The sequence below is a fragment of the Lonchura striata genome, chromosome 7 (genome assembly GCF_046129695.1).
Source record: "Lonchura striata isolate bLonStr1 chromosome 7, bLonStr1.mat, whole genome shotgun sequence".
Taxonomy (NCBI): domain Eukaryota; kingdom Metazoa; phylum Chordata; class Aves; order Passeriformes; family Estrildidae; genus Lonchura; species Lonchura striata.
In genome coordinates this window covers 20,053,389-20,066,530 of record NC_134609.1, presented here as the reverse complement: position 1 = coordinate 20,066,530, position 13,142 = coordinate 20,053,389, and the positions used below count along the sequence as shown (strand labels likewise).

General features: G+C 42.2%; 1 protein-coding gene across 2 annotated transcripts in view; it reads right to left on the bottom strand.

Annotated features, from left to right (window-relative positions):
* SUFU (SUFU negative regulator of hedgehog signaling) overlaps positions 1-13,142 on the bottom strand; it is an 89,060-nt gene that overhangs the window by 42,118 nt on the left and 33,800 nt on the right. For both annotated transcript variants that reach the window (XM_031505269.2, XM_021536340.3), the window contains exons 4-5: positions 3,407-3,549; positions 1,021-1,106 (exon numbers count right to left, since the gene is read on the bottom strand). In XM_031505269.2, coding sequence (XP_031361129.2) covers positions 1,021-1,106; positions 3,407-3,549 — 229 coding nt within the window. The remainder of the gene's footprint in view (positions 1-1,020; positions 1,107-3,406; positions 3,550-13,142) is intronic.

The following is a 13,142-nucleotide window of genomic DNA, read 5'->3' as shown; positions in this document are numbered from 1 at the left end:
AGTTTTGCCTTCAAATTATGCACATTTGAGTCTCATTTTTTCTTTGCAAAGGTGCTTATACCACAGTACAAAAGCCAAAAACCAACATGAGAATAGAGTGAGAGAGGTGCTGTATCTGTATTGACTTAGAGGAACTAAGGGAGCTGCTGGCAGTGTTTATTGTCTCAGAGACCCAGAAACAAAGCTTGCAGCTGGACAAATTCACTCTACTCTAGGGCATTTGCATGAATTATCTGCACTTGTGTCTAAAAGGGAGAAGTTCAAGTTAAAAATGTCCAGCTCTTCCAAATAATCAATCAATTCAAGGCTATTGTGACACTAGAGAGTGTACTACTGTGCCCAGAAACAAATATTCAGAACTATTTTGCTTTAAAAAGTAAGCCTTTTAAGTTACAATCACAAGGCAATAGCTTCCACTGAATTTAAAAATGTTTAAGCAAAATACCTGCAAGCCAAAAAGATTTAGCTGCACCCTGGCAGCAAACAAAACATCAACATATCATTTACCATTTAAAACCCATCCCTCCCTCAACCCAACATCATCTTTGTTATTTCTCCCATGGCAAAACAATGAACTTCACTTTAATGAACACTCCTCCTGCTGCAAACTGGCCCACCAAGAGTGGGCCAAGTGTGAGAGTGACTTTCTCACTTTCACACAGTACTTCCAGACAGTTTTGTAAGCCAGACCCTCTCCTTCCTTTCTTTGAACTAAACAGCAAGGTCACCAGTAACAGTTATCCCAGGAAGAACCAATGAGAAAACCCTGCAGGCATAAGAGGAAGGAAATTAAGCTTTCAAGACCTCATTCTCTTTCACCCTGAACATGTGGACTTCCACATGCATTAATTTGCCATCTAAGTGTCTGTGCGTGAGAACAGATTTGCAATGAATTCCCATCTCTTGCTACAGCACAGATTAAATAAGTTCCATCAACAAGTTAAAGATTGTTAACACAAATAAACAACTGAATTGCTCTCTATCAAAATGCTCCCCTATATGGGCTATGTGACCACTTACACCGGGACAGTCCGAAGCAGTTCCAGAATCCCTTGACCATTCCACTGCTGAGCTGCATGCAGTTCCTCAGTGCAAACCCCAACAATCTGTAATAAATAACAACAGACATACTAAATTTGGTGGGAACAACAAAAGAACTGTGGAGAAAATGTGCCATGTGGTACTGGATCAAACAGTGCACAATCAGAGAAGCACCATTTCTTTAATCTAACTAGATATGCCAGGACAAATGGAGCCTAAGACAACAGTGGGATCCCACAAGACCTTGTTTTCTCTCTCTACACTTACCATGTGAAGTGCTCTGGTCATGTAACATTTAATCTTGTAAAGAGTGTGTGAATTTAACAACGAAGAGGGTCTGGTGACAAATCAGTCTGTTTGACTTTTCAATCAAGTCCACACAGACAGGACAAAGCATGACAGATTAGGGTCTGAGCACATGCAAACACTGTCAACTGATTGCTAGGGGCAAATGCAATACTGCACAAGCAATCTCAACCAGTCAAGGGACTTGCTTTTGTGCTCAAAAAATCCTTGACCAACTCAGTTTGCTGACTGGTTACATCTCACCCAGCACCATAAAGTAAAGCTGCTTGCACACCACATAATCCACTTGTCACTGCAGGCAACTGCAGACTTCTGCCTTCCTGTATAATGCAGGATATGTTTGCTTTTCAGGATAGGAGCTGCCACACTGAGCAATACCAGATGCCTCTATAACAGCAGCTAAGATCAGCTGCTTCAAATGAAGAAGGGGTGAAACACCCTTCAGCTGATAGCAGAAGGCAGTTTCTTCCTGCTGTATCAACCAGTGGTTTGTGCCTTTGAGCAGTGATTCACCCTGAGATGAAAAATAATTTTTGCTATTGCCTTGTATTTTCTTCCTCAGTACTTCTTAGTCTTTTCCAACAGCACTGAATTTTCCGTCAAAATCTGTTCAACTGATGTTTTATCAAAAAAGAGGAAAACTGAAAACTAAGCTCTGAAGAGCAGCAAGCAGAGTGAAGGATGTGCCTTCTGCTGTAGGCACATAACTGCCCTGATAGAGATCTACATGGAAAACTCTCATGTCAGCACGCACCCAGCTCTGCACACCCTACCTCTCCTGCCCCTTGCAGAATTCACTTTGTCAGGATCCAGCCCTTGGAGATGCACTTCACCCCCACCCATCTTCCAGGCTTCCTCCATCAACAGCCTGAATCATCCCTGCTTCAGGACAACCCTGCCTGGGCCTTCACTCACTAATTACATACAAACAGCAAGACTCTAAACAGGAAATTATTTTGTGTTCATTGTTTGCTTTTTGTAATCATTCATCCTCATGGGTCAAAATAAATTCATAACAACAAGCATCAAACAAAGGGGAAAACCAAGTCAACTGTATGTGTTGTGGAAGATTAGAGGCCAAGAGCCTCAGGATGCAGCCAGCTGACTGTTCTTTGATTCAAGACAGCTGGGCACTAAAGAAGAGATGAGGACTAACACTGTATTAGCTGGAGAGTCAGCCAGGGATTATTCTGTTTAGCTTGGCTCTCTGTCTCTCCTTCCAGGTCCCACAACTCACCTTGCACTAATTAATCTCACACCCACCTTGTTTATGTTGATAAAACATAGACATTTGGGCACCTCAGAAAAGCCTTGCACAGCAGTTGTCTTGTGCAGGTTTGTGGCAACAGAACTTCCTTTTACATGTTGCAACTATAGCCAACGAGCAATGGGAGCAACTAGAAGCTTAAATTGTAAAATACAGGCACTTGCATATTCCCACAGGATGGAAGCTTTTCCACGGAGCATGAAGAAATCAGCAGTTGGCATAAACTATACCACTCTTCCACTAAGGTTATTAACCCAATATGCAATTTAAAAATATCCAAAGCAGCCCCTATCTGAGAAGCATTGCTAAGAAGGACTTTGGGAAAGCAAGCAAACCTGTTTGGCCACAGAAGCTCCCCATGCTGAACAGCAGAGTTAAATCACAAGGGATTTCTTTTAACATTTCTTTTGCAAAGCAAACCCAAACCTTTCTTAAACAGTAGATCAATACAGGAAAACTCAGCCTCTAAAGAATCTTTGTGTCAGTACTGCAAGCTACATTTCTGCCATTAAGTACTGGTAAAACAGCTCCAAATTCTGCTCAAACTCTTCTCTTCCTGGCATTCAAGCCAGTGGATCACTTAGCAATATTACCATGGAATTTATTTTCATTTATTTTTACATTACCTTTTTAAAGTGTTTCTCTCAACACTTTCTCTCACACTCTCATTTTTTTTTCAATGTTCATGTTTGAAACTGAAGACAGGATAATAAATATGTGAGTTACACAGGTCAACTGGCAGCTCTCCATGCCCAGGAGGTGGCAGTCGGAGCCATCTTGGCTGGGCCGTACCTGTAGGAAAGTAACGACCCCAAAAGGAGTCTGCACCGGCTGCATCTGGGGGTCTTCTGTCAGCAACATGTGCTGGATTCGAGACTCACTGTTGTCCAAAGGGCTGTGCCACGACACATGGTCACCGCTGCAAAAGGTGTTCTCTGCAAGGACAAGAAACAAGAAATATTTAGTCTGTGAAGTCTGCTAGAACATTCCATCTGTTGGCAGCTGCTCCTGACTGCTGCCAGGCAGGGACCTCTGGCCTGGGCTGGGACAATCACTGGTGACTATTCACAGTGACTGCCCCTGGCCAGCTCTGCTGAGCCTCTGAACCACCTGAAACAGGAATGGAATCTCATTGAGCCATCTGAATTCAACACTGATTTCAAAATTGTCCACTCTTGAGTCCTGCAGCAAAAAAAACACTGTCCTGCTTTGATATTAAGCCCAACACAGGAATATTAGCAAACAAAATTAGCCTGTCTCTCATGTACTATTATATATGTATATATATCATGTACTATATACTTCTTTTTTGAGAAGGCATCGAAAGTCAGCAGGCCATACTGGATGCCCATTGCCACAGCAATTCACACTCTTAATTTGCCACAGAGAAGATATTCTCAAATCTGAATTAAACACAAATACTACCATGCTATATCTAATAAAAATTCTGCTGCCCAACTTGTGATAGTGTAAGTCAAAATCACTCTCTCCCAGTTGTCTGGGTGGCTCTGGTGCAGAATTATAATTAATATGTTTCTTCTTTCCCAAACAAGGAGAAAACAAATAGGCTATAAATTTCATTCTATGTCAGAACAGACTGCATCAAAACAAGGCAGGCATTCCTTTCTTTTCCTCTTCTACTTAGAAAGACAAAACCCCAGATAATCCCATGTTCCACAGCTAGTGCATGCCAGAAGGCACACCAGAACCCATCTGTCTGATGCTGCCCCATCACAGGAAAGGCTAATGCTTGCTTTCTGAGTGAACTAGAAGTAAAACAACCAGCCATGACCACATTCACAGCAATTAAAGCACGCTCCATTTGCATGGAGTTCCCAGAGTATGTGTGGAAATGCTGCCTAGTTGACTGCCTTTATCTTGGGTCCTGTGCTTGTCCAAGCAGAGCTTTATTGTATATATAAATAAACAAACTGGAATCCACATTTTTCCCTCTGAGATAGGTATAGTGCCCCAAGGATGAACTGAGTACTGCCTGCCTGCTTCCAAAGTCAGTGGCAGTCCCAGTGCCCCTCTCCTTGACCAAGCTCATCCATGAAGACAGTCTGGGCTGCTGTCCTTGCTGTGGTCTCTCCCAAGGCCACACTTAGAACTCAGCAGGAAAGGAGGCCTTGCCCACTGGAAGAGGATTAGGAATTCCAGTGCAGACTGGAAAACGTTAGCGGTTATTTGAGTTGCTGTCTGTCGAGACTGGAGCATCTCCCATGCTACAGGAGCAGGATCTAATTCAAAGAGGTGCCCTCCCCATGGTTCTGAGCTTCACCTAACCTTCCCACATCACCTTCCAAACATATCGCAACAGGGCACCCCTTAAACATCTACAGGGCTAATAGATGAACACGGCAGCATCTGCAACAGCAAGAGAAAAACTTTTTGAATTGCCAGGAATTGCAACTCACTCCCAGTCACATTAAACAACACCACCAAAGAATTGGGTGTTTGCACACCCCATTACAAGAATTGTGCATCAGGACCACCATGATGGCAAGCACAGGCTCGTGCAAGGGCAGCAAAGGCAGGAGGCTTCAAGGGAGCCCTCAGCAGCAGTTCTGAGAGCTCCCTCAGAACTGCTGTGGTTAAAAATATTTGCAGTCCTCTCCCTGATGAGGAGCTGCTGGCCCGCTCCTGGCTGTAATGTTGGGCAACTCAGTGTGTCTCCACTGGGTGTCCCCATTGGTGTGGGTTTGAGCATTTATTATATATGTTTTTTTTCAGATTAATTTCCTGGACAGCTCATTTGATTAAGAATTAAAATAAACCATAATTACCATAAGGAACTTAGCCAGAAAAATGAGGCATGTAACAGAAGTGCTGTGATAAGTAAGGGAATGTTTTCCTTAGTTAAAATTAGGAAAGAAAGAAAACATAGTGAATGCAAGCTGCCTCAAAGAGTTTAATGTTATGTACACTAAATTACATGCTTACAGCTCTGTGACTGAAAGGACTGGTTCAAATATTACTTTACTTTTAGAGTTGAGGAAATATAAGCAGACAAATGAGAAACGATTTTTTTAGTATCAAAATCTGATTAAAGAAACAGCACTTAGAATGTTGCAAGGGATATCTTGTAATATTTTCCAAGTTAGACAAAAATGTGGCTGATTAATTTTTTAAAAATGATAAAAGCCTCTCAGTCACAGTTTTCAGGAATGAAACAAAGCCACAAAGAGCTTATTCTTGGGCCCTGTCTTCATACCACAACATTTTGCCCATCAAATGCTCACACAATTCTATGCTGATCGATCGCTGCGTTTCACTGTTGGTGCTGCTTCTCCTGGGAAAGCCCAGCCCGTTTTTAGAGCAGGTTTTCAAATGCAAATGTCTCTGCTGGAAACCCACCTGTTTATGTCCATGTGAATACTGAACACTTAGAAAATCTCCCTCTCACTTGCATACACACGAACACCACAAAATTCACACTGACTACTCAATTAAATCACACAAAAAAAAATAAATCTGCAAATAACATGAAGCCAAATTAAAACCTGTGTGAGTTCAAGGAATTTGGAATTACACCCTGAAATCCAGCTTTCCACTTGGTGCATTGTCACCCATGAAGGATGTAAGATTGGCTGTTGTACAGAGACCATTGCAGCACTGAGAACAGCCTGAATTACATGACTTGTAGCCACAAAAACTAAGAAATTACAGAAAAAAAGGGCTAGATAATCAATTTCTATTGCCTCATGGTGGAAAACAGGAAGATTATCCTCCCTTCCTACCTTTCACACTCACGTTTTCAAAACAGGACAGGGATGAGAACACCACAACTGGATAAGCCTTGTCTCCTTAGGTGACCACAGAAAAACCATCAGCCATCAGAAAAAATTCTAGGACATGACTGGGTAATTGCCAAATCCATAGAACAGGTGGCAAAGCACAGAAATGACCTAGCCATCAATAGGAGAAATTGAAAGTAAAGGACCTAAAAGAAAATATGTTAAAAAATTAAATCCAAATTATTTTAGCTTATGGATAAATCAGCAAATCCTCAGGAGTAAACTAAGGCTCTGATTTACTGCACACAAGCTGGCTGCTGCTGACTACTTCTGCCTCGTGGTAAACCTGAGGTGGCTTCACATCCCCTCCATGACAGGATGAGCTAAGGTACCCAATGTGCCCCAGGATAAATTCATATCCTTCAGCAGTTACCATGGGAGCAGAGGATGTGTTGTAAATACACAGGCTTGCTCACAGAACCCTCTGGAACTTTTGCACCCTTCCTGCTTGGAAGGGGCATTAACTAACAAGCCTTAAACCCAGCACAGCAAGGTGACTCATCCTCACAATTTTGAAACTGGTTCTTTTCCTGCAAGTTTATGTTTTAACAAAAAACACTAAATTTTCTTTCTTTCTGGTTAGGATTGCCGATTCCATGAAATCCAACTGCTTCATAGGGACATACTGATTTCGTAAGAACTCAACAAGGAAATCATCAAAGCATTTAAATTCAAACTTATTATTTTAGTTCATAATTTATAATAGCGAATCTGAAGCCTCTCTCTAGCTCTAAAAAAATGAAAAGTCTCTAAATCTGCCATAGACCAGCTCTTGTACTATTCTATTATGCAAAAGCAGCAGTTATACCAGACCACTCTGTTAAGCCACCCATATTTTGAAGTCTTTAAAATGTCATTATCAATTTTCTTTTACAGCTCACATAAAGCAGGTGAGGTTCCTTCATGCGGCAACAGTCATAATTCAGCAGCACAATCTCTCCTAACTTTACTATCCAACTGCTCTGTAATGAGAACTGGGGAAATAACTCACAGGGAACCATTCCACTCTAGACTAGTAAATTTTCTTTGTCTAACTTTGCTTGTGTATTTTCTTGGAGTGCATTCCTCCTCCCTCCTTTAATTTGACTAAATATAGCTGATGCCTAAAGAAATAAAACCAAGTCATATTCTTGGCCTTGGGATGTTTCATAAACAGTATAATGCATGCAATCTATGCTCAAGTGGTGTTACCTAGCTCTAGAGAAAAACAGATTATTTCCCACTGTATTTTCAATTCCTTTTTTAAACCTGCCAGCTTTCCATATATGGGATCCTTCTATAAGTCCTTACTCCCTTAGTTGCCACAGGGAATTAATTGAAAAGGACAGGAAACTTAGAGAAGTACCAGGAGCTAAGAGAGAGCTCCATCCTAAAGGCAGCCCCAGGCTTCAAGTGAGTCAGGGAACATCTCCAGTGAGCTGGCTACCCTGCACCCCGAGCAGATGGTGAACACTCTTCGGACATCTGGGAGTCCAGTATCTTCTCTGTGCATTGGCAACTTTAGGAGAAAAACAGAGAGGTAATGCTGTTCTACCAGCAAGAAGACAGCAAGGCAACTTTAAGCCTTTCTCATCTCCATGCAGGCTCCTGTCCCCAGCCTGTCTAGCTCCAAGGCAATTCAAATTGCACCACTCTGGTTCATCCAGAGGCCAGAAACTTGTCTCTTCTGACATGGTCCTGGCATGTAATTATTGAGATAAATTTTATAAGTAGAAGAACAGATTTTCAGCCTGATCATACCTCTGTATCTCTTCTAAGACACCTCCTCCTTCCAAATGCCAACTAAAATCGGCAACAGAGGGGGCTGAGTAAGTAGCCAGATAAATCCACCTGGACAGTGTGTTACAGGTTAGAAGCTGATACAGCACAGAGTGGGAGAAGCCCTAAGTACACTAACTACATTTGCTTGGTGTTGGGAAAACAGCCACTCTAGACTCCTATTCTTCAAGAGCGTGTTTCTGTTCCTTCTGTTTCTGGGGAAAGCCAGGACATCATTACATGGTCACTTCATTTGGGGACATGTATGTGCAAGATGATGCTGAAAGAAACAGTCCTACTTGTCCCCTGTAAAATCACTGCTACCTGGATCATGCCCTAGGAGCAGTGATGTTGCTTAGCTATGCTAGTACAATGCTTGGCAATTCTCTGCTACCTTGGTCAAAAAAAAAAAAGAAAAATCCAACAAAAAACCACCCCAGTAAATTTTCATCAGCGTGTGGCACAGGGGTTGTTGGCACACAAACAAGATGACCACATCCCTACATTATCCAGTCTCAGCAATGTGAAAACTGGCTGCTCTAAGGGCTACAAACCTGCATTTTGACTCAGAGATCTCAGCTAAACTGCAGGCAGCGAGTCACAGATGTCAGCCTGCATAACTCAGAGAAATTGTGTATTTGAGGGCAAAGAAGGATTTTAACTCCATGACTTATGGGTGCAGGAATGTTAAAAAGGCCCCCAATGAATTCCTGACCAGCATGACAGTGATGCAGCCAGACATTTAAATTGAATGCAGCTTATCCAATACTTACAGAAACAACGTAATTTATTGCATTGCCATTACCCCAAGCATGGTCTGTATAATTTATTATATAAATGCATTTTCTCCAACACATTTTTAATATTCAGTCTGGCTTTGTTAAAAAAAAAGTAATCTGGCAATCTGTCACAAGAAAGATTTGATGCTGCTTTCCAGTACCATTTTGCAGACCAAATTTCTAGAATTAATTGAGAGAAAACAAGGGCAAACACAGAGTCCAATGCTGAAATGTACTAGCTATATTTTTCACCAGACCTACTTAATATATTTCTAACTAGCTCAATAATAAATGTAAGTATGCATGCAAAGATGTTAGCTATAATAAATTTATACAAAAGCTAAAGATGAAAGTTGTGCCTAAGAATCTCAAAGTAATACTGTTATTGCAACTCATTATATGGATGATTTTTTTTTTTTTAATAGAGTATAAAGGAAAAGACCTTATTCAGACTCATTTGCCAGCCATGGTAAACTAGGATAATTTATGCTAAATTTAGTCTCAAGCTTAGTTTCCTAACCTACAAAGAACTGCACACATGGATTGGTAAAGGCAAAAAACAATTGTGATATAATCTGTGGGGCCCGCTGCCAGGTAGTTCATAATTTTGTTTTTAAGTCAGGATAAACATGTTTTAAGAATATACAAGGAATTAGCAGAATCCAGGCTGTGATTTATTTGCATATGTTTAAAAAAATGCTTTTCCTCCCTGTTTTTCTTTTTCAGTTCAATTTTGCTGCCCCTTATCTCCTGCCTTGGAAACAGGAACAGTCCCAGCCCTGGCACTCCAAAGAGGGGAAAATTCACACAGTGCTGCTGCCTCCTGCAGACATGCAGCATAGAGAAGATCCCTTAGGAAGAATTAAATCCCAGGAATACAATTTAACAATAGCTCCACTGCAGGGACTCATATTGAGCTTTTAGAAACAAGGGGCCTAGGTAAAAGGTTCTTTAAAAAAATAACAGGGAAAAAAACCAGATTATCAGTACTGTACGGACTACTTGATCTCTGAGGTTTGAAGACAGTTTCAGAAAGCAGAGAAGTGTGATGCAGATTGTTTTTTAAAAATTGCTATGAAGGTAGAAAATACAAAAATGATTACTGCACAGCTCCAGGGTGTTAAGTCTGGAAAATTAACGACCCTCAGAAAAGAGCCCGATCAATTTATGCAAACACATAAAGACTAACTTGATCATTTAATTCTTTGAACTGAAAGCTCAATGAAGAGCCTCCCACACCTTCCCAGGGTACATCACCAGCAGGGCAAGGTGATTCGTCACTTTTCTGTGTTGTGCTTGGAGTCATCACTTCTATTGACAGTGGGATGATACAAAATGTGTCTTACTGTATTGCAGCTCACACTGATGGAGTTACAAATACTGCTTTTCTTAGTAGATCCCAGGCACGCTGATGTCTTCTGCCTCATTGCAGAGTGCAGCATTATAGGAAAAAAAATGCTATTGTATAACAAACAATTTGGGTCTGAGCCTCTTATACCCTTTCTGTTTACCAAGCCATTTCTTTTCATCCTTTACAGATCTGCATATCTGGCTTGCTCCTTCTTCCTGCCCCATGCTACTTGTGTACATAATTTCCATGACTGCAAAACTCTGGGAATTTCTCAGCAGGCTCCCAGGAAGTGACTCCAGTCCCCAGGGCACACTCCCACCCTCTGGAAGTGGTGGGCCCCCTGTCCTCTCCCTGACTCTATATAGCCTGCTCCACCAGCCACATCCTCCCACAATTTCTATCCTCCCCACAACTTCATTCAGTTCCTCCACTTTGATCCTCTCAGGCTTCTGCAGCCATTGCAATCAGCAGAACCAGGAGCTGGCACATTCATCATGTTTGGTGTCCCCTTTGTGTAAGCACTGTCCAGAGCAGGTTGTATCTCTCACCTTGCTTTTGCAACAACACAGTTCTCACCCATCTGCAGATTTATCTGCATGGCTCCCTTCTCCAGAAAGAGGAAGCTGGAAGAAAGCATGGCAGCATGAAAGGACTTAGCTGGCATAGTTGAGTATAGCAGAAAAAGAAAATGGACACAGATGTGAGTTGCTCCTTCTCAGTCCCACAGAAGTTTGCTACTCCAAGCTCTTGCTCCTCCACACCCCATCACTCAGACCCATCACCATGGTGTACTGCAGGGTTCGGGTGCTTTCACTTCCCCCAGTCTTCCTTTTACTTTCTCCATCCTCCTGTTCCAGCAACCAAAGGGAGCAGGAGTGATGTGCTTGCTGAATTCTGAGCTTCAGGTCAGGCAAGAAATCCTTCCACCTCTGCCCAGTTGCACTGCTACCAGCTTTCTGCATCCTTCACCTGAAGGAGACGCATTTTGCAGCTCCCCTTTAAATGATGGTAGTTACGTCAACAGTTTCAAAAAGTGAATAGCCTCAGGATGGGGTGGAGGCCCAGGAGCCAGAAAGGATGTTATACAGCAGGATCTCCTGTCAGATAAGGACTCAGCTCAAAACAGGTATTTAATGACAGTTTATTTACAGATTATGTGGCCCCACATGAGCAGTCTGAAGAGATACTTAACTGTCATTTAAAAACTTTATCTTCTGTTCTGATATAGGAAAGACAGAATGTTTTACAGTTACCTACATGCTTCCCAGCCAGGTGCAACTAAAAGACTGGTGCCCACAGCATTTGGCAACCTGTAAATGTGCTCAGTGAAGGAATAAAATTGCAGCAAGTGAGAAAACTTTCTTCCTTGTTGTTAGACCTCCTACATACTTGCACACATGCAGGCTACTGAGAAGGGAGGATACTTAGATACCATGAGCACCATAAAGCCTATACAGTCACTTGTGATCTTCCCCTAGATATGCATCTATAAGACATTTCTGTAGAAGAGCTTTCAAAGAGCTTGAAGAAGCAAAGGCAGTATATGCCTCTGAAGAACCCAAAGAACATACAAGCAGCTTCCTTGAATAGCTTTCACAACACAGACATCTGACAGAGAGACTGTTAGACTGCACCAGGGTATCTCTTACCGCAAAAATTATTTAAGAAACAGCAAGAAAGGAGAGATGGTCTATGAGAAACATCCACAAAGTTATCACATCATAGTCCTTTCAGAAAAAGGTTCTAATTGATCAGGCATTAGTTCTGGGACTTGCAATGGACAAGAGGGCAGAGGTCTTCAAGAGAGCACTGTGTCATTTTTCTCAGTGGTTGATTATTTTCCCTTAAATTTTCAGGAATTTAAAGCTTGCACAGGCCAAACATTTGTTTTACTTTGGCAAAGCAGGAGGCCAAAGGGCAGGAAACAGAAAAACTGCATTCACACATACTTGCATAAAATAGTTACCATTGAGCTCTACCAACCCATTACAGTACTGCAAGAAAAACCCACTTATTCTATTCCAAGAGTTGTATTTATGGCTCAAATGCAAAATGGACAGCCTGCTTATGAAGCATCATTTGAAACACCATCTCAAGTGTTCTGAGAAGACTCCTTTAAGCCCCTAATTTTAAAACAAAAAGCACAAGAGTCTGCTTCCCTCAGGTTCTGGGCTGCCCACAACCTCTGAATATACTCTCCCAGTTTCTCTTTCCCACCAAGAACAAAACACTTCCCCTGCTGTGCCCATTTGCTGCCTCCTGGCTGAGCGGGCTGCTGCAAAGGATCTTTGGCTCTGAGGCTGTCAGAAGACTGTCTGTAATGAGCTCTGCACACTGCCACTCTCACAGGCGGAGTGGGTTAGTCAGAAAGCACAGTTTGAGCACCACTTGCTGCACAGATCTTCAATAGAATGTGTAAGAGGGTGGATATGTAACAGTGAACCCAACTTCCAGCTCTGCAGTTTCATCTGCAGTTACTCTACTCTGCAGTTTCATCTAACACGGGCTTGGCAGCTGTCAAGGGAAAACACAGTCCTTTTCAGAAGGCTACTCAGTACGTGTAACCTTCAAACTCTCTTCTGTGCATCCCAAACAATTGCACACAGGCAGTGAGAGAGGACGCTCTTGCAACTGCAGAACAATCCCACTGTGTTGTTGCTTTCAGCTCTTCCATAGGAGGAGGCAATACTGTTCTCTGCAGAAGCTTTTAACTGCTAAAGCAGTTCTTCTGTTTCCCAGGAAAGGCCGGGTGGGACAAAGACCTTATATATGAGAGGCCAAAGGACCTCACACCAGCAGGAGGGGGAGTTTTCTGCCTTCCCTGGCTGTTTCCTTTGTCCTGC